The sequence below is a fragment of the Urocitellus parryii genome, chromosome 3, assembly GCF_045843805.1.
Source record: "Urocitellus parryii isolate mUroPar1 chromosome 3, mUroPar1.hap1, whole genome shotgun sequence".
Taxonomy (NCBI): domain Eukaryota; kingdom Metazoa; phylum Chordata; class Mammalia; order Rodentia; family Sciuridae; genus Urocitellus; species Urocitellus parryii.
The window spans coordinates 111,648,224-111,670,164 of NC_135533.1; the positions used below are offsets into that span (position 1 = coordinate 111,648,224).

General features: G+C 44.2%; 1 protein-coding gene across 3 annotated transcripts in view; it reads left to right on the forward strand.

Annotated features, from left to right (window-relative positions):
- Positions 1–552: 552 nt before the first annotated feature.
- The window catches only part of Ascc2 (activating signal cointegrator 1 complex subunit 2), a 43,313-nt gene continuing 21,924 nt past the window's right edge, over positions 553–21,941 (forward strand). The window contains exons 1-7 of one of the 3 annotated variants that reach the window (XM_026413366.2): positions 553–631; positions 5,845–5,942; positions 12,563–12,721; positions 13,076–13,246; positions 14,631–14,760; positions 19,690–19,757; positions 20,978–21,088. In XM_026413366.2, coding sequence (XP_026269151.1) covers positions 5,862–5,942; positions 12,563–12,721; positions 13,076–13,246; positions 14,631–14,760; positions 19,690–19,757; positions 20,978–21,088 — 720 coding nt within the window. In that variant the 5' untranslated portion in view covers positions 553–631; positions 5,845–5,861. Of the gene's footprint in view, positions 632–936; positions 1,024–5,844; positions 5,943–12,562; positions 12,722–13,075; positions 13,247–14,630; positions 14,761–19,689; positions 19,758–20,977; positions 21,089–21,941 lie in introns of those variants that run through there. The other 2 variants (XM_026413365.2, XM_026413367.2) reach the window with 2 other exon arrangements.

Here is a 21,941-nt window from a genome sequence, read left to right on the forward strand (position 1 = left end):
TGAAAGGTGCACAAATCTCAGTGTACAATTTGATGAATTTTCTAACCCGTCTATGCAACCAACACCAAGATGAAGATGGGGAACATCCCCGCCTTGCTTGTGGTCTGAGTTCACCAGCCTGAGGGAACAACCATAACCCCATCCCCAGTCATTAGTTTTACCTGTTCTAGAACTTCCTATAAATGAAAGCTCAGTCTGTACGTAGGGCATGCCATTTTTCGCTGAACATCATGTTTATGCTTTTGACTTGTTTTAACTTCTCTTCTGCATTAAGTTTGTAAAACGGTGATGGAGGAGATGGAAAGCCCGGGGTTTTGAGAAGCCGTTAGGGATACCGTACTTGGATTTTCCAAAAGATGAACTCAAGTAACCCGGCCTCGGCTGATCAGGAGGGGGCAGGGGGCGTGGCTTCCGCTAGGCCGGGCTCCTCGAAGAGGCGGAGTTTCAAGTATGAGGGCGAGGCCCCGGGCTTGGCCTCCCCGCGGCAGTTAGCGCCGGGGGCGGGGCCAGGCCAGGGCTTCCTGTCTGCGCCTGCGGAATAGCTGTTTGACCCCGGAAGTGCGGGAGCTCCGAGAGCTGTCACTGTGATCCGCGGCGACGGCGGCACAACGCCGGTAGTGGAGCCGGCGAGGTGAGTTCCTGGCTGTGCCCTGCCGGATGCAGGGCCTGGGCTCGGGAGGAACTGCAGCCGCACTTTGGCGGCTTTGGCATCCCCTGTCTTTGGCCTCCACCGCGGGGCCGAGGCTTCAGCCGCCCCAGGGAACGTGAGCCCCACCTGGGACCGTGAGCCGCCCCCTGAGGCTAGTCAGCTAGAGTCAGGAGTCCTGAGTTTGAGACTTGGCTCCAGAATGACCTTGGAGCCGTAGTCCCCACGCCCCGCGTTCGGGGCTTTAGTTTCTTTGGAGTTCATTCATTCGTAAATACTTGTTGAGCGCCTCCTAAGTGCCAGGCAAAGAGTAGGCAAACAAGACTTCTGCCCTCAATGGAGCTTGCAGTCTAGTAAGTAGAGACAGCCAATGACAAGTAAGTACACAATATAATCAAAGATATAACAGTAATTGGGAGACTGACTACTTTAGATGAGCGATCTAAGAAGGTTTCTGAGAAGAGTAATGTTAAATTGAGACTAGAAGAGTGATGGCAGTGAGAGAAATTGAGGCAACAATATCCCTGGGGATGCTTGAATTCCATATTGGAATTCCCAGCTCCCTTCCTAAAGAAAGCCCTTTCCTAACTTTTTTGGCTTCTGTTGTCCTGCCTACATAAAGGATACAGTGATGGGCACAGACACAGTCATTATCATTGTCTCTTGTCCTTTTGGAAGTAAGTTTAATCTTTGCTTAGTTAATGTATACCCATACTTTAGATGAAAACTTAAATACTCCTTGACATCCTCCTTCCCTCAAGTCATTTCTCCATATTAAATGCTTTTTGAGCCTTCTTTATATAGTATGCTATTGGTTTTTATTTGTTTGGCTCTTGGATTTGTATCCATAATTCCCATAAAGACTAAAGCTCTCTGAAGGGCAGAATCAGAACTGTTGTTTGTGAACCTTAGTATTCTCTGGGTATTGGTGCCTACTTTATCGTAGATACTGAAAAGCTCTGAATGGGTAAGATGAATAATACGTTAGTATTTGTTCTCAGGTAGTTCATAGGTCTTTCCTGCCAGCAGGTTATCATCATCTCTTTTGATTATGTCTCTTCCCTACTTAAGTGACTTGTCACTGCTTCACATAAAAGGCAAATTTTTAGCATGACATTCGAGACTCTTTTTAAACTGACTCTGTATTCCCTATCTGACTGTTCTCTCCTCACTTCTGTCATCTTCTCCTTGACCTTGCATTTTCAGCAACACCAGATGCCTCCCTCTTTCTTCAAAGCCATACTTTTTATGGCTCAGAGTTTTTGTTCATTTTTATTCTCTGTTTGGAATGCCCAACTTTTCTTCCTGACCTTCAACATCCAGGTTATAGATTACCTTCTCTGGGACTTTCTTTTTCTTTTGAGCTCCAGTTTTGGTGATTTCCTGTTATAGCTCCATCATTGAATGATAGTCATTTATAAGCCCAGAATACAGGATGCCTTCAGTCACTGTTTGCTAAATAAATGAAGAAGCCCAAAGTGCTCTGTCTGTGGTTGGGACTTGAATGATAGCAACAACTAAACTTGATGGGGTGCTTATTATGTACCAGAGATTGTACTGAACACTTAGCATTAATCATTTCTCACAGCAACCCTAAAAGATCAGCTCCTGTTACTATTCCAATATTATAGATGAGGAAATCAAGGGTTAGAGAAATTAAAGAACTGTCTTGAAGTTACAACATATGTGAGAACACATGGAGCCAGGCTTGGACCCAGGTTCTAGGAATATAGAGCTGTTTTCAATTACCACCCCAGCCTTACCCTAAATTGCTCTTGGCAGATACTGGTTTGTATGAGTGAATTTTTTTTGAAAGCAGGCGCTGTCTCTACCTGTCTAGGCCTGGACACTGGGTCCTAGAATTTAAATGGTGGAGAGCTGCCTCCCGTTATGACTCTTTCCCCACCTTCAGCCTCCACCCCTAACACTCCCACTACCCTCTCTGGTAGGTGAGCCTAGAAATAACTAGACTTGTGAATCATTTAGACTTTTGCACTGGTTTGAAACCATTAGAGTTTCCTCTTTTTTCTTTCTTTTTTTGTTTTTGCAGTATTGAGGATTGAACCCAAAGGCTCACACATGCTAGGCAAGTGTTCTACTATTGAGCTACATCCCCACCCCACCCCCTTTTTTTTTGAAACAGGGTATTGCTGAGTTTCCCAAGCAGGTCTTGAACTTCCTACCCTCCTGTTCAGCCTCCTGAATGGCGGGGATCCTAGGTGCATACCACTGCATCTGGATCCCACTAGTTTTTCTAACTGTCCTCTCAGCATCACTAGAGGTTAGGAAAAAAAGGATATATTTTGGCATGCTGGGCAAAAGAACTGGCATCAGATTCAACTTGGCCACTTATCTATTTGCCTTGTGTAAATCAGGATGCTCTTTGGACATCTGAGTATAGTAATTCTTGTGATCCTTATTTGGGTTGTTATGAGAGGCTAGTAAGTTAGTAACTTGATTAGAAGTAACATACATAGCTAGACACAGTGGCATGTCCTGGTAGTCCCAGCTACTCAGTAGGCTAAGGCAGGAAGATCACTGGAGCCTAGGAGTTTGGGGCCAGCCTGGGAAATACAGTAAGACCTTGTCTCTTAAAACAAATAAACAAAAAACCAGACCAGAACTAAGGTTCCTGTGTACCTACCTGCTTACATCTCCTTCCCTCTGTTATGCTGTTTTCTCTGCATGCTTCTTCCCTGGCTAGTTTCCACTACTGACACTACTGAGGTTCTCCTGATTTTTTTTTTTTTTTTTTTTTTTTGCAGTGATGGGGATGGGGGTCAAACCCAGAGCCTTATTCATGTTAGGCAAGTGCTTTACACTGAGTGACACCTATATTCCCTCTCCTGATTCTTTAGCCTTTCCTGTGGAAATGCTTTCCTGTCCCCCACCCCATCCCTAAGTTCCACTAGACACTACACAGCATAGTGTATATGGCATAGTATACCAAATGGTTAAGAGCTACCCTGCCTCACCACCTGCTCACTGTGAGACTATGAGTAGGTTTCTTATCTTCTCTGAGCCTCTATTTCTTCACTGATAAAAGGAGGATAATAATAGAGGCCATACAGTTCATAAAGTCTTTGAAGGTCAGAGTGGCTTCCAGGCATGGTGGCACTTGCCTATAATCCTAGCAATCCCAGTGACTTGGAAGGCTGAGGAGGAAGATCACAAGGCAGCCTCAGCAATTTAGTGATACCTGTTTCAAAATTAAAAATAAAAAGGACGGGGGATGTATCTCAGTTGTAAAATATACCTGGGTTCAATCCCTAGTACCAAACCAAAACAAAATTTATACACACACACACACACAATATATATATATATATATATATATATATATATACACACACACACACACACACACACACACACATATATACATACACACACATTTATGTATATAAAGATACATACGTGTTTATATTCATACACATAAAATAGAATTATCCTTGGAGTAGCAAACATTAATATATGTAAAGCAAGGTAGCATGAGTAAAGAAAAGCCCTTAGAAGAGCACTCATTATCTAAAAAACATATTGTTTGGGCTGGGGATGTGGCTCAAGTGGTAGCACGCTCGCCTGGCATGCATGCAGCCCGGGTTCGATCCTCAGCACCACATACAAACAAAGATGTTGTGTCTGCCGAAATCTAAAAAAATAAATTCTCTCTTTCTTAAAAAAAAAAAAAAACATATTGCTATTCTTTTTTTTTAATGTTTATTTTTTAGTTGTAGTTGGACATAATACCTTTATTTTTTACTTTTTTATATGTGGTGCTAAGAATTGAACCCGGGCCTCGCATGTGTGAGGCAAGCGCTCTACCTCTGAGCCACAACCCCAGCCCCCATATTGCTATTCTTATTAGTCTGTCTTTGTTATTACCAGGGCACGGCCTAACATCTGAGATATAGGACATCTGGTAAAATATGGCAGATCACACCCCTCAGTTTGTCTGAGGACTCGAGCAGTGATTATTTCCTCCTCTCAACCTTGATTGATCTGTCTTTGTGTCTTTTTTTTTTTTTTTTTTGATACTGGGGATTCAGCTACATCCCCAACCTTTTTTATTTTGTGACAGGGTCTCACTTAATTACTTACAGTCTCGCTAAATTGCTGAGGCTGGCCTTAAACTGGTGAGCCTCCTGACTCAGCTTTCTGAGCTGCTGGGATTATAGGTGTGCATCACCATGCCAGGCTCTTTGTGTCACTTGAGGCCCCAGGCTGGCCTTTTAATGCACATGTCTCTTGAGGGACCTTAGTCACTGCTGTTTCATGATTTAGCCAACAAGTGTGCCCCTCTTATGGGTCAGGCTAAGCTTATAGTAAAAAGAACATTGAATGGGAAGACAAGAGTCCTGGGATCTGACACTCCATGGATTCTTGTTTTGTTTGGTGCTGAGGGTTGCACCCAGGGCCTTATATATGCTAAGCACATGTCCTACCACTGAGCTACACTCTCAGCTCCAGGTCCCTGGCTTTGAGGCCCCTTTAGGCTTCTGTGAAGAGAAACTTGTGATTGCAGGTTTCTCTGAATTTTTTTCTCCTTTATCCTTCTGTTCATCAAGACTTTCCCTGAAGCCTAGAGAGGTAAAATCTTAACACCCTGTACAAGTAAGAAAAGGCTCATGGCTCTTAAAAGAACTAAGATCTTAACTCTTAAAAGACTTATGATCCAGTGAGAGTTATAAGAAGAGTGTCCTCATAGTTAATCATTCATCAAACATTTGATGAGGTTACATCTGTTCCAGGCCTGTTCTGGCCACAGGAAAGGTAGCAAGAGAAGAGCTCCAAGCAATATCTTCCCAGAGGTCATAGGCTACTGAGCAGAGCTGGAGCTGTTAATACAGATAATATATGGGACTGGTGGTAGGTGGGTGGTAGTAGTGCTTGCCTAGCATGCACAAGGTCCTGAGTTGAGTCCCCAGAATGAAGGAAGGATGGTAATTTAGGAATTTTTAGTCAGTACTTCTCAAAGGGGGCAGGAGTCACCTGGGAAGTATTTTCCTTCACAGTTGGGAACTACTGCTTTAGGCAGGGAAAAGATCACTTTGTCTGGATCAGGAGGCCCTCATAGGAGCAACATAGAAGGCCAGGGGGGGATGCTTTTTGACGGGCTGTGGGATCAGCCCTGGAACGGGTCCTGTTCCCAGGAGTTTGTGTGTCTGCTCTCTTCTTCCCATCCATATTCCTTTCAGGAGGGTCGCGCAGCACAATGCCAGCTTTGCCTCTGGACCAACTCCAGATCACTCACAAGGACCCGAAGACAGGAAAACCAAGGACTTCACCAGCGCTGGTGAGCCGGTGCCTTGAGGCCGTTCAGCCTGATACTATCAATCTTGCAATTTCAGAAGCAAAAAGTAAATTCCTTTCTTATATGTTGCAAGAATGACCCTAGGGCCATGGTCAGTAATTCAGTAGCTAAGACACTACTAGGCCCTTTCAGGCCCAGTGTAGAAGTTTCCTTCCGAGCGGCAGCCTGAATTTGAGTAGTAGTTTCCATGTCATCACCCCCAATTCCTCCTTCCCACCCAAAGCATTTAATTTCCAATCAGTCCAATGGCAATTCTGACTCAGCCCAAGCTGGGCTAGAAATGGATCTGGCTCCAAGCCAGGTTTGGGGATTTGATCCTGTGGGAGTGGTTGGGTGTCAGGCTGGCCACATTTTGGTGGGAATGCTGATTTCAGCGGTTGGGCCGTCTTTTATCTTACCTGGGTTAAGAAGCACAGAGACGTACAGAGACTCCAGAAGGGCTTGTGAGACTGAAAACTAAGGAGGCTGTGAACCTGTTGATTCCCAGCTGCAGAGAGAGATTAAAACTGCAAAGAGGTGCCAGGCTACTAAAGAAGGAGATAGTCATAGGGACTGGAGTTCCTGTACTCACTTGTTGATTTCCCAAGCATATGAGCTTACTTAAATAAGGTGGGAGGAAGTATTTTCCAGGGACTTGCGTAAAGTAATGTCGTGGGAAACACAACTTAAGTGTTTTATTTCCTGCCGTCTGGATAGCTTCTTATTACTTCCTAAACAGTCACTGATAGTAGTAGTTAACATTTATTGCATACCTGCTCTGGGCCAAACCTATCCAAACACTTCCCCTGGATTATCTCATTTAAGCCACATCACAGCCCTGTGAATGGATATTTTGATTGTTCCCATTTTACAGATGAGGAAATTGAGAGTTCAGGATCACAAAACTAGAAAATTAGAAGAACCAGGATGGGAACCCAGCTTGGCTGGTCCCAGAACCCCATGCCCTTAATCTTTCTGTTATATGGTCTCTTGTTTCTTTTCCATGACCTTGTTATATAGGGAGTATATTTATCAGAAAATCTAGAACTGTGCTGTTCAGTATGGTAGCCACTCAAGAGGAAGTCATCACCACCTGTAGTTATTGAACACTTGTAATGTTGCTATTGCTACAAATGTGGACTGAAGAACTGGAATTTTGGGGGGAGTATGTGAGTGGATACCAGGGATTAAACTCAGGAGCATTCAACCACTGAGCCACATCCCCAGCCCTGTTTTGTATTTTATTTAGAGACAGTGTCACTGAGTTGCTTAGCTATTCAATTTTTGCTTTGAATTGGCTTTGAACTCGTGATCCTCTTGTCTCAGCCTCCAATCTGCTGGGATTACAGGAGTGCACCATTGCACCCGGCAAGAACTGGATTTTTAATTAATAAGTTTAAATGGATATTTATTAAATTAATTTAATAAATTTAAGTGGCCTATTGCATAGGCCAGCCAGATATGAGATATGCAGTTCCGATGTCACAGAAAGTTCTGTTGGACTGTGTTGGTGGAGACTGGCTCCTTGGGTGGTTGGGTCTGATTTACTACCTCCATTCTTCCTATGTACTCAATGAATACTTAGGCTATTAACTGAGGGATCCAGAGAGCAGGGGCCTGTTCTGTTTACTCTACTCTTGGCTTCTCAGTGCTAGGTGCATATTAGGCTCTCAGAAAACGGTCAGTAAATGAAAGCCAGACCTAATGCCAGGTGCTGGAGCTACAAAGAGAAAGGATATAGTCCCTGCCCTTGTGGAGTGTATGGCCTAGGAGAGAAACAGACCAGTAGCTTTTTGACAGTGTGATCAGGGTTGTGATAGAAGGAAGGCCAGGCTGTGACATGAGTCAAAACCTATGGCTGTTTCTCTAGATCAGTGGGGGCGGGGGGTGGTGGTGGTGACAGAAGGTCTTAGGGTAACAGGAGGGCACATGCAGCCAGGGAAGACTTCCTGGAGGAAGGAATTTAGCGCTGGTCATTGAAGGACAAATAAGCACTAGCTGGGCAGAGCAGTGGCAGAAGGGAGGACCTGGCTGGAGGACTCAAGTCTGCAATGCCAGAGTGTTGAGAGACCCTGACTCTTACACCAACCACTAGTCACTGTAAGTGGCAGCAGTACAGCAGAGTGAATGAGCACAGGCTTTGCATTAATCTCACACATATTTGGTATATTATTTAACCTCTCTAAGCCAGGATCCAAAAAGAGTAATAATAGGCCAAACTTTGTGGGGTGGCTATGAGGACTAATTGAAACATTTGTGAATTAGCACTGTACGTGGAACCTGGCACACACAATAAATTGCAGTTATGGTGGTGATGACAATAGCAACATTGAATGGGGAGAAGAGGGATGAATGGAGAAGGACAGCTGCCTGGTTGAGGAAGGATCTCGTTGGTCATACTGAAGAATGTTATTCTACAGGCACAATCCTAAAGAATTGTCTTGAAATATGTTCCTGCCCTATTTTGTCTCTTAAGTCTCAAGTTGGGAACAGAAGACCCCCAGCAGGATGGTACGTAGAACTAGCATTTATTGAGTAGCTACTATTCGAATAGCAAATACTTGAAGACCCACAAGACATAGTCTGGGGCCAGAATGGGTGACTGTGCTCCTGAAGACAAGTCTCATACAATAAGAACATTTGGAAAACAGTGCAAAAGAGTTCCTTACAAGATACCTGAAAGTCTGATGGGCAGCAGATTTTCTTATAGCTTCACAGAGCAGATAGGACCTAAGCCAGGCTCACTGAAAGGTGGGATGGACTTGGGTAGGAGAGAGGGCGCAACTGCTGCTCCCCTCTCTGAAATCTTCCTTCATTACCTACAAGGAAAAAAAAAGAAGTCCCTGCTCTTGAGCTTGGTATTCAAGGACCTTCAAAGACTTTGGCAAGATCTGGTCATTTGTAACCTCCATTTATTCCTTTGCCCAGCAAGAAAATGAATATAGAAAGTCCACTCATTACCAGATACTGTTCTAGGAACTGGGGATGCTAAGGTGGGAAAAGCTCTTGACTGCTCCCAAGACCTATAGCTAGTGGGGGTCACAGTTGAGAAGTTAGGCACTCCTTTTTATGTAATTTTATTGACGTATCATTGAAGGACAGTAAACTTTACCTATTTAAATATACAACTTGATTGAATTTGACATGGTATATACCCACAAAACCATCACCACAGTCAAGGCAATGAACGTTTCTACCTTCCCCAAAAGTCTCCTTTTGGGCTGGGGTTGTGGCTCAGTGGTAGAGTGCTTGCCTCACATGGATGAAGCACTGGTTTCAATCCTCAGCACTGCATATACATATATAAATAAAATAAAGGTCCTGGGGCTAGGGTTGTGGCTCAGCGGTAGAGCACTCACTTCACACGTGTGGGTCCCTGGGTTCCATCCTCAGCACCACATAAAAGTGAATAAAGTTATTGTGTCCAACTACAGTTAAAATATTTGAAAAATAAAATAAAGGTTCACTAACAACTAAAAACAAAAGTCTGCTTGTGCCCTTCTCTAGTCTGTGTCTTCTTCTCTCCTTGTCCCCAACAAGTGCTGATCTGAAAGCACTCTTGATGCTGTTCAACAAGTGTCACAGGTGAGCACAGAGTGCAGGTGCGGGGAGTTGTAGGGAGCTCAGGTGAACTATTCCAACCAGGGTGTGTGTCAGAGAGGCTTCCTGGAGAAGGTGAACTGGGGTCAGAAGGACAAGCAGTTAAACTTGGGTAGCACATGGGTTCCATAGATTGTTTAGTACATCTACAGCATAAGCTTTGTTTCAAATTCTGCCTCAATTGCCTCCTTAATCCAATGACCTTGGGAAAGTTCCTGAACCTTACTGGGTCTTTGTTTCCTCCTCTGTAAAATGGGGTGAATACCATCTCCCTTTTTTTTTTTTTTTAAGAGAGTGAGAGAGGAGAGAGAGAGAGAATTTTTTTTTTAATATTTATTTTTTTTTTTTTAGTTCTCGGCGGACACAACATCTTTGTTTGTATGTGGTGCTGAGGATCGAACCCGGGCCGCACGCATGCCAGGCGAGCGCGCTACCGCTTGAGCCACATCCCCAGCCCCCATCTCCCTTTTGACTGGTTGTAGATTAAAAAAAAAAGAAGAAGTGGGCTATGGGACATACCTACTCAGCAACCAGCACAGGATAGGTCCTCAGTATGGTGGCTTTCATTATTATGGTTCCAACATTCTCCAAATTCATATCCCAACACCCAGTGCAATCTCTGCACTTTAAAAAAAATATTTTATTTATTTTTATGTGGTGCTGAGGATTGAACCCAAAGCCTCGCATGTGCCAGGCAAGCACTCTCCTGCTGAGCCACAACCCCAGCCCAATCTCTGCACTTTTTTTTTTTTTTAAGAGAGGGAGAGTTTTTTAATATTTATTTTTTTAGTTTTTGGTGGACACAACATCTTTATTTTATTTTTATGTGGTACTGAGGATCGAACACAGTGACTCGTGCATGCCAGGTGAGTGCACTACTGCTTGAGCCACATCCCCAGCCCCCCAATCTCTGCGCTTTTTATGGCCTATTTTTCCAAATTTTTTTTAGTTGTAGTTGGACATCATACCTTTTTTTTTTTAGAATTTTTTTTAGTTGTTGATAGACCTTTATTTTATTTGTTTATATACTGTGCTGGGAATCGAACCCAGTGCCTCACATATGCAAGGCAAGTGCGCTACTGCCAAGCCACAGCTCCAGCCTGACACAGTACCTTTTTATTTTTTTTTAATTTGTTTTTCTGTTGTGCTGAGGATTGAACCCAGCACCTCACGCATGCAAGATAAGCGCTCTACCACTGAGCTACAACCCCAGCCCTTATGTCCCAATTGTATGCCTCCATAAAAAAAATGTAATTTCTTCCACCTAAAAGTCCTTTACCTCCTCTCATCTAAGGCTCAGCTCAGATGTTACCTGCCTAGGAAGCCATCCCTTGTCCTCTAGGCACCATTAATTTCCTTCTGTGTTCCCGGTGTTCTCTGTCAGGTTTGAGCGGTCGCTTCCTCTGTTCAGTGCTCCCTTGGTAGCTTAGATGTGCTTCTTTCCCAGTGTGGGCCCTATGAGCACCTGGATTCTTTTATTCACATGCGCCCTCACCTGGTCCAGTGGGAGCCCAGTAAATGTTAGTAGGATTGGAGGGAAGGTAGAATCGCAAGGGTGTGTGTGTGTGTGTGTGTGTGTGTGTGTGTGTGTGTGTTGGGGAAATGAGTAGCCTGGCCTGAGAGGCAAAGTGTCAATGAATGGAGGAGGAGGGAAGTTTGGAAGCCAAGGAAACAAATTTAGGCTCCAGATAGTTGTTTTGAATGTGTTACCATCAATAGACTTCCCTTTTCAACAGATTTGTAGTTGGGACCCCAAAGACTTTCCCAAAGATTTCACAGTTTGAGCATTTGCATTGGGCAGGAGAAAGACCTGGGTGGTACTTGAGGAGTCTGATCCATTATTCTCAATTGTTCCATACCCTCTGGACCAACAGCCGAAGATTGGGGGGACTGTTACTGATAAGAGCTGAGGTGTTGCCTGGCCTTCCTTCTATTACCATTTCCCCTGGAGAAAGTCACCCTTATGTAGATGGGGTGAAAACTGAGCCTATCTTCTTTTCTTTATGATGAACAAAGTGAGGTTTGTTCATGGCATGGTAAGGCCTGAAGGAGAGAACTTGTGACTCTAAGCTGAGACCTGCAGCTACTTGATTAGAATCTTTTCTTCAAAAAAAAAAAAAAAAAAGTGAGATTTGTTTTTTCTGGTTATTAAAAAAAAAAAGTGCTATGTACAGTATGATGTTATTTGTTTCAGAAAGAAGAAACAGACCCAAACAACATATGGCTGTATTTAAAAAATATATATTTTTTAGTTGTAGTTGGATACAGTACCTTTATTTATCTTTTTATGTGGTGCTGAGGATCCACGTGCTAGGAGAGCGCTCTACCTCTGAGCCACAACCCCAGTCCTCATATGACTATATTTTAATGTAAACACCTAGAAAAGATCTGCCAAGACACCCAGTGAATGGTGTGACTCATCACCTTCTCTATAGCATTGTTTTGCTCCTTTTTTTTTCTTTTTAAGTGCTGGGTTCATGCACACACTTTACCGCTGAGTTATACCCCAGGGCATGTTGTAATTTTTTGAAAGAAAAGACACTCTTGTTTCACTTGTATAATTAAAAATTAATTTATAAAATAATACAAGTTCATTGTTTAAAAATTGGAAAATATATTCAAGTCACAATCTCCTCTTTTCCAGCCTGGAGATAACCCCTATTAGCTTTGGGATTTCATTGCCCTGTTTTTTAAACTCTGTACCAGTGTACAAACATATGTACTTAAAATAACCCCCAAACTGATTATATTAAAGAGTTTTGTGTCCTGCTTTCTTTTCCCCTAACCTTTCCCCAGGCCCCATGGCATTAAATACTCTCCCAAAACATGGTTTTTAACAACCGTCTCGTGTTCCCTGGATACAACCATGCCCCCTTTGTTAGATACACTTGGTTCTTTATGCTTAAAAGCTCCTTGGAGGGTCACTGGTTGGAACAGCCAAGTGTTGTCATTGCTGTGGGTTGGCAAATGGGCCCTCGCTGACTAACCTCTGCCACGTTAACACGTGGTTTTTGGATCCGTAGCACCCCGAGCAGAAGGCAGACCGGTATTTTGTGTTATACAAACCGCCCCCTAAAGACAACATTCCTGCCCTAGTGGAGGAGTACCTGGAACGCGCCACCTTCGTAGCCAATGACCTCGACTGGCTCCTGGCCTTGCCTCACGATAAATTCTGGTGCCAGGTAACATTCTATCAAAATTAATGCTAAGACAAAGCCCATGACATGTCGTTGGTTGGTTGCTGTGGTTTTTCTTTCCCCAGGAGGTGCTTTTTTGTCTACTTCTTACACTGGATTCTTAACAGCAAATTGTGGTTTGGAGTGCTCGTCTCGTATCACAATCTTAGTGATGTTTACACACCTTCCCGAGTGTCATTTTTAGAAACTTGTGTTTATCCCTCAGCTCATTCGTACCTCCTTGGTCCCCTGGGGTTGGAGTGTTTGCAGTAGGCAAGGGCTGATGGGCCATGAGCCCCAGCTCAGTCCACCTGTGAGTCTCAGGGATAAATCCTTTCTCTCCCCTGTCCCCTGATTTAGGTTATCTTTGACGAGACCCTGCAAAAGTGCCTGGATTCCTACCTGCGTTATGTCCCCAGAAAGTTTGATGAGTGGGTGGCCCCCACCCCTGAGGTTGCTGATATGCAGAAGCACCTACATCGAAGCGTTTTCCTCACCTTCCTTCGAATGTCCACTCACAAGGAATCCAAAGTAAGCCTCTGATCCCATGACAGGTCACCGTCCAACACCCGACACCTCTATGTGGACTCTCTGCCCCTGGGAAGCAAGGCTCTTAGAAGCATCAAGTTTCCTCTTTGTCTTCCCTCTGCCTTTATTCCCACTGTTGGCGAAGAAATCTGTGCCACCTCTATTATCCTCTTAATTCACCAGGCCATCTGCATTACACCAAGTGTTTTCATCAATGAGATCCGAGGGCCCTTAGCCAGGTGACGTGTGCCTGCCTTTTCTTGTGCGTCAGAGGGTAAAGTCATTAATTCTGGCTTTTTAAAGGAACTTGTATGCCCTTTCAAAAAATCATTGCTGAAAAAAAAAATCATTACTGGGTTGAGAACATGGTTCAATAGGAGAGCACTTGCCCAGCATGCACAAGGACCTGGGTTCCATCCTCAGCACTATGAAAAAAAAATATATATATTTGTTTTAAGAACTTTGTAGTATGGAAATTTTCAAATATATACATATATTTATATAAAATTTTCACATACAATGAATTCCATGTACTCCTCTCCTAGCTTTAACAATTTCTAACATTTTGTCCATCTTGTATTTTTTTTAACACCTTTATTTCACTTGTTTATTTTGTATGTGGTGCTGAGGATCGAACCCAGGGTCCCGCATGTGCGAGGCAAGCGCTCTACCGCTGAGCCACAACCCCAGCCCCCATCTTGTATTTTTTTTAAATATTTATTTTTTAGTTGTAGGTGGACACACAATATCTGTATTTCATTTTTATGTGATGCCGAGGATCAAACCCAGTGCCTCACTTGTGCTAGGCGAGTGCTCTACCATTGAGCCACAACCTCCCCCTCCTCCATCTTGTATTTTATCTCTCCAGAGTTTTATTTTTTTTCCCCCTGGAATATTTTTATGAAATCTAAGATATCATGCTGGTTTACTAGTAAGTGTTCAGAACAAATCCTCCATGTCTGTTTCAGAGTATGTTGTGACTTCTTTCCCCTGACTTAGGTTATCCCCCAAACTGGGGATTGAACCCAAGGCTTCTCTACCACCGAGCTATATTCCCAGCCCTTTTTGCTTTTATTTTGAAGCAGGGTTTCACTAATTTGCTGAGGCTAGCCTTGAACTTATGATCTTCCTGTCTTAGCCTCCCCATTCACTGGGATTACAGATGTGCTCTATCACGTGCAGCTGTGTTTGCTTCTTTTTATGTTAAAATGGAGAATGACTTGTGCTGGGTCTGCTCAGACATGGATGTCCACCATGTGGGCAGATCATCATTGATTAGCCAGTCCCCAGCTGAAGGGCCTGAGGTTTTTTCTCATGAGTTTGCTGTAACTGTACAATGTGTTAACATATAGTCTCCATTGTTTCTCTCTTTTATCCTTTCCCTTAGGATCACTTCTTTTCCCCCTCTGTGTTTGGAGAAATCCTCTACAACAACTTCCTCTTTGATATCCCAAAGATCCTGGACCTCTGTGTGCTCTTTGGAAAAGGCAACTCACTGTTGCTCCAGAAGATGATAGGTGAGTAGGATGCAGGGCCTGGGGGGATGCCCAGAGAAGGCCCCATGAGTCAAATCAGAGGTCACAAAGGTTGGTGCTTAGGTAGGACAAGGGATTTGAGATAGTAGGGATAGGTAGTACTGGAAAATACTTGACAGATATATATGAGTGATAACTCTGAAAGAAGTGGCTAGGTGGTAGTGGTTAGATAGTAGAGACCAAAAAAAAAAAAAAAAAAAGTGTGTGCCAGACAGTTCCTCAGGGATCTGGGAGTCTTAGAGGAAGGCCAGGTGTCAAACAATCACAGGAATGGGGAAGTTTACTTTGGCAGTGAGAGTCAGAATAGCAGTGATAGCTAACCTTCATTTGCACATGGCCAGGCCGCTTGCATGCTGAGCACACCAGCAGCCTTCAGACCAGTGCTGTCATCTTCCCTGCTCACAGAAGAAACTGAAGTTAGACTGTAAGGAATTGCCTGAGCGCACAGAACTAATTAGTAGCCATGCTGGGACATGTGGCCATGGAGACCTGCCCCTCAAGTTCTTGTTCTTTCTGTTGCTTGCTTCCGGGATGATGGATGGGGCTACCTCAAAAATGGCACAATTTGCAATATTGCTGAGAGAAGATGGGGACAGAGTTCCCATCTTCTGGTTTGAAAAAGGAACAAATGTTAGCAGTTGGATTCTGTCAGGCGGCAGTGGGTTGAAGGTTCAATCAGAAATGGAAGCGTTGGTGGGATGACAGAGGGAGTGCCCCAGTGGATTCCTCTTTGATTGCAGCCTACGTACTGTGTTGGGCTTGGCACAGAGAAGTGTGCATCTGGACATCCCTGTCAGCCCTCCTCACCCTGAGATTGTAGGACACAGAACAATTTTCTAAATATCTTTTTACAAAATTGAGTTATCCCTTGTGATGGTCTCCCTCATTTCCTTTTCCCACCCTCCCTCCTTTTCTCCTACTTCCTTCTTTCCTTTTTTTCTTTTCCTCCTAATAATTAAGGTATGTTAGTGTAGAAAATTTTGGAAGGAGATAAAGCATTAAAAAAAAAACAGGGAAACAGTTACCAAATTACTGCAAGACAACTATTTTTTTCCTTCCAATCTTTTTTTTTTTTTTTTTGGTAACACTGGGGATTAAACCCAGGGCCTTGTACACACAAAGCAAGCACTCTCCCAACTGAGCTATATATCCCCAGTTCTGAGACTCTATTTTTTCAGAAGATATATTATATCATTACATACATGAAATTTGTATCCAGCCGTTTCATTGGAATACCTTTGGTTCTTAACTGATTATTAGTTATTTCCGCCCCCCCCCCCGAAAGATCTGTAATAATTTTACTGTAGACTGAGAGGATGGGTGAGTGAACAACAGTAGGTGTGACTAGTTAGGAAAACAATTACTAGTTTGGTTAGAGTTAAGCGTTCCAGGAGAGTAATAGCAGGAGATGGGAGGGAGAAGCCAGCACCATTTGGCAGGGCTCCATGCCAAGCTTCAGCACTGGAAGAGCAGTATTGCTAAGTGACGAAGATGGCCAGCCCCAGAGTTGAACTGTTCAGTTCTCATCCCAGCTGTAGTCTTGGTTCGGTCCACTTAACCAAGTCAATGAGCCACTGGAAGCCTCAGTTTTCTCATCTGGAGAAAGGGAAAACTGATATCTTCCTCATAAGTTGGTCATGGAAATTAAATAGAAGGGTAAGTATGAGTCACATGTGTAGCACAGTGACTGGCAAGAACTTGGTGAGTGAGTTCTTATTGTGATGAGACCATCAAGCCTCCAGGAGCTTGGAGCAAGGCAAGGAGCCATCTGGTGACAAGATTAATCTGGGAGAATACAAGTGTGCAGGGTGGAGATCGGGGGCCTCATAGGAGGCAGGTGCATCAGCTGATTGGCTATTGGAGCAGGAAAGCACCTCCGGGAGGCAGATTAAAGCAGGGCTCAGTGAGGTCACTAGAAAGAAAAGTCTTAACAGTTCTAGAGAAAAATATGTTGATTGCAGAAGAAGGACTTTTAAGAGGTGGTGGTTGGGGGACCTGGGTTATAAGTAGAAGCAAAGTCATCGTAGGGGTAAGATGGCTGTGAATCTAGGGGGAGATGTCATGGTGGGGGTGAAGCAAGAAAGTTCTGCCTGCTGCTGGGATCACCAGTCTTTCAATTGTTTTTGGTTTTTTTTTTGTTTGTTTGTTTGTTTGTTTTTGATACTGGGGATTGCACTCAGGGGCACTCAACCAGTGAGCCACATCTCTAGCCCTATTTTTGTATTTTATTTAGAAACAGGGTTTCCCTGAGTTGCTTAGCAACTCACTTTTGCTGAGGCTGGCTTTGAACTTGTGATTCTCCTGCCTCAGCCTCCTGAGCTGCTGGAATTACAGGCGTGTGCCACTGTACCTAGCCAGTCTTTTAGATTTTGTAGAATTTTTTTGGTACTGGGGGATTGATCCCAGGGTCCCTCTACCATTGATGTGTATCCCCAACCCTATTTTGTATTTTATGTATAGACAGAGTCTCACTGAGTTGCTTAGCACTTCTCTGTTGCTGAGGCTGGCTTTGAACCCACAATCCTCCTCTTTCAGCCTCCTGAGCTGCTGGGAATACAGGTGTGAACCACCATATCTGGTTCTCACACTCTTTCTTGCACACGTATGCACACACGTGGCAGCTGTCTTTTCAACCTTTGAACAGAAGGCACAAGAAGCAGCCACTTTTAGTACCACAAAATTCTTGAGCAAAGCAATTACTCCTAAGAGGATTGATAAGGAAGAGAAGGCAAGAGAATGGGAACTTGATGATTATTGTAAGGGCGCAAACCCAGTCCTTACCCTGCCCTTTTTTTTTTTTTTTTAACTTTGAGGCTGGCATTGTGAAACAGCAAGTGTAATTTTGAACACAGGGCCTTTCAGTTAGTCTCTTGAGGCTGCTTTGTACACCAGGAGTTAACTGGGTCTTGGCCCTTTCATGGACTGCACTGATCTGCTTGGCAGAATCTCTCATTCCCCCTGGGTTTCTGAACTGCTTTCACCTGAGAAGAGGCAGTTCAAAGCCTGTCACTGCAGACCCCTACCTTTTTATTATTTCTTTAAGAGATCAAAAATGAGAGAGATTTTTACTGTCATTGGAATCAGATAAAGGAGTGGAAAGGGACTCAGATGCTGCAAGAAAATTTGAGTGAATTTTGTTTTTTTGGTGTTGGAGCTTTAACACAGAGGCACTTTACCACTAAGGTACATCTCTTGTCTTTCTTAAAAATTTTTAAAAATTTGAGACACGATCTCACTAAGTTACTGAGGGCCTCACTGATTTGCTGAGGCTGACTTGAATTTGAGTTGCTGGGATTACAAGTGTGTGCCACCACTTTAGGTAATTTGAGTGATCTTAATGCTTGAAAAACATCACTGTTTCTCAGGCTTTAGCACTGGCAGGCTTATGAGAGAGTGTCTTCCCCGCGCCAGGTGGTCAGAATGCCATGGAGAACACTGTGTGGCCCTAGGGGTTGTGGGAGGAGACTTTTCCTGTTGTCTGTCTCTTGTTGTGTCAGGAGGCAATGCCTGGAGGTGAGGACACCTGCTTTATAGTAGAATTAGCTCTGAAGGGCATTCCAGGGAAAGGGAGGGGACAGAGCTTGTTGTCTGAGTGGGGATGGAGTGTGGGAAGACTGCAATGCAGGGCATGGAGAGAGGATGGCCCAGGATGCCAGCAGGGTGCCAGAGCTCACAGAGTCTTTCATGCCCATGGTCAGGAGTTCAAACTTGACCTTGACCATCAGAACAGGAGCATTTTCAAGGAATATCAGAGGTTGGTGGGGGGATAGCTCAGGTATTTCTTACCTGTCTGGAGGAGGAGGGCATGTATAGATCGTCCAGGGGCACCTTCAGAGGTTGAGGGATCGGCGCCCATCTGAAGGTGGGAGGCTCTGAGCAAGCCCAGGCTGGTGAAACTCAGCATTTTGGAATCAAAGAACAAAGTGGCATCCAGGAAAGTGTTGCCAGAAAGTCCAGCTACCTAGTGACTTGCTTACTCATCCAGCCCCATCTGGCCTTTGATCTTTTTCGTTTTTGGATACACTGAGATCAAGGTTATCAATAAGGAAACCATGTACAGACCTGCCCAGAGACAGAACATCTGACCACAGCCTTAAATATGAGGCTTACAGTGAGATGAAGAACCCTGGCCTCTTAAGGGCATTGGCATTTCTTATCATCTTGTCCTCATCTATCTGTCTTCTCCACCCTTTCTCCCTCCTTCACCATTTGGGCAGTGGAACACTCGGTTTCTGTTCCAGTGGCCATATGCTCTAACCTACGCATGCACAGCAGCAGCAGTTGGAGAATAGTAAACACTTGGAGATGAGCTCCATCTTACAGGAACAACCACAAATGTGCACTAAGTCCACCTCCAGGTCCTTCCCAGGCCTCTTGCTTTGGAGTAGGATGGATTGGGATGGTAGCATATTCAAAAGCAAAAGGTAAGAGAATTTCCAGAGAAATTTCTCCCTGCAGTCTGCTCACATTTTGCAGGTGTGGCCTGGCAAGAACTGGGTTGTTGCATTCAGGTTTCTTGAACAAGGAGATCATATTTCCTAATTTTCCTGGATGACTGCCCACTTCCAAAGCCCATGCTGTCATATGTGGCATGGTGCCTAAGTATGATCACTCCCTGGGGATAGCAGGGTGAGCTGGTTTGATCAGAGCCGCTCTTTTAAAAACATAATTCGCTAGGCAGTGGTACTTAAAGGGTTAAATTGTACTGATCAAGGTCTCTCTCCAAACTTGGGGAAGTCACTAATCTGAACCAAACCTCAGTGTAGCAGGACCTGAGGCCAGGACTCATCTTAGGTCACAGCCACAGAGAGGCTTAGGAAAAGGGAGAAAGGTCACAGAACATGCTTACAATGTAGCCTCTCCATTCCTTCCTACCTTTCCCCACTCCTTACATTTCTCTTTTCTTTCCAGGAAACATCTTTACTCAGCAGCCAAATTATTATAATGACCTGGATGAAACCATGCCCACTATCCTTCAGGTACCAGCTCTCAGCCCTAGCTAGGGGAAGTGAATTGAGGAAACAGACCCCCTCCCCACTCGATGGTGTTCTTTGGCTTTTTTGGAAGAGCCAGGGGAAAATGTTTATTCCCAGCGTCCCTCTCTAGACCCATCTCCCCAGATGGTCTCTTTGTCTTACCCCTGACCACACCCCTTCAAATTCTCCCTTTCCCCTTCTTTTTTTTTAATATTTATTTTTTAGTTATAGGTGAATGTGTCCTTTATTTTATTTGTTTATATGTGGTGCTGAGGATCGAACCCAGGGCCTCGCATGTGCTAGGCGAGTGTTCTACTGCTGAGCCACAACCCCAGCCCCCTTTCCCCTTCTTAAAAGGACTGAAATCTAAGAGCTGCCTGACTCTCATACAAAATGAGCTTGGTTAGCATTCTGTGTTGTTTGCCAACAGCCATATGACTCTAAGGATATCCCTCTAAGCGACCTATGCTTCTCAAATAAGAGCTTTAAAGTTACAAAATCATTTCATGAAAAAATAGTGTTCATTATAGAAAATGTGGGATATGTTAAAAATCAGAAATAAGAATATTACTATTTCCCGTAATCCCACAACCAAGAAATGCCTGCCATTCTCAATAACCCTGGGAATAGTCACATGCTAGCCTACTTAAAGCCAGCATTGTCACTTCAATATTTGCCTGATTTTACAATGGTCTCTGTTTTCCCCCTCACTGTTGATTTGTATTTTATTTCAAAATGGCTCTCATAAATATCCATCTACAAGGGATCCAAAAATCCATTATTTATTGCTGACGGTATATCAAAAATTCCTTATCATATACTTGCCCAGCCTATCCAGTCACATCATATCTGCAGAATTGTCAGGGCTTCACATACATGTTGGTTGGTTGGTTGGTTGTTTTGTGTGCTGGGGATCAAACCCAGGGCTTTACTCATGCTAGGCAAGCACTCTACCACTGAGCCACATCCCAGCCCCACATGTAATAGTTTTAATTCTCTCCACAGTCCTGTAAGAAGGATGGTTTCATCGTTCCCTACTTAGTTTACTCTACCCCATTCTCTGAGAAGGTCATTGTCTCAGTTGGTATCCAGGAACATGATATATTTCCAAGATTCAAGGCAGTTTTCAAATCACTTGTCCCTGGCTGTGAGTGTGGGGTGGGGGTGGGGGGTCTCAGATGATGGTTCAACAGGACGTGAGAGTCCCTTCTTGCCTTTCACAGGTCTTCAGCAATATCCTCCAGCACTGTGGTTTGCAAGGGGAAGGGGCCAGCACCACACCACAGAAGCTTGAGGAGAAGAGCCGGTTGACCCCCAGCGACATGCCACTCCTGGTAAGATTGTCCTCCAGCCCATCCTCTTTCTGTTGAGTCCTTGTAGCCAGAGCCTAACTGCTCCAAGGTAAGGAAGATTGCCATGATAGAGGTCCCAGTGGCTTCTTCCTTTACTCACAACTTCTATAACCCAGCGAGCAGCTGGTTCTTCCCCTCACACAGGTGAAGAATGTTTTCAGCAGGCTTGCATTTTTCTGGGAGCTTTATTTATAGGGTACTGGCAAGAACAGGAAACTAGAATTCAAAGGAGAGGGAGTAGTCCTCACTTAGTTCATCTCAGTAGGCTCATTCATGCTTTATTCCTTGAGCCAGTCATTTATTCAGCACCCAGCATGGACCAGGCCCTGGAGGTAAAGCAGTAAGCAAAAGCAGACACAGCACCTGCTCTGGCAGAACTTAGGAGTCTAATGAGGATGACAGACAGAAGGCAGATATTTAAGGAACCTGGGACATGTTTCAGACATTGTGCTAAGCACTGGAGACAGAGCAGCAAGGCAGCCGTAGACAGCACTCCTGGAGCTTGCAATCTGGTGGGGAAAGAGCCATTAAGCAAGTGTTTCAGAAGGGCATGTGCCAAGTGGTATGGGAACAAATCATTTTACCTTTTTCTAAGGCTCAGTTTCCTTAGCTCTAAAGTGGAGATCCTAACAGCTGCCCAGCCTACTTCTTAGAGTAGTTGTGAGAATCAGTGAATAAGCAAGCATCCCATGTCCTGTATACCCTCTTCAAAATGTGAGGAAAGCTGGTCTTGATATTCTTGTCCTCATTAGGATATGCCTTCTCTTTGTGGGACCAGAGGTGTCGTGAGGAGATTAGAAGAGAGACTCTTATCTTAAAATAGAAGTAACCCTAG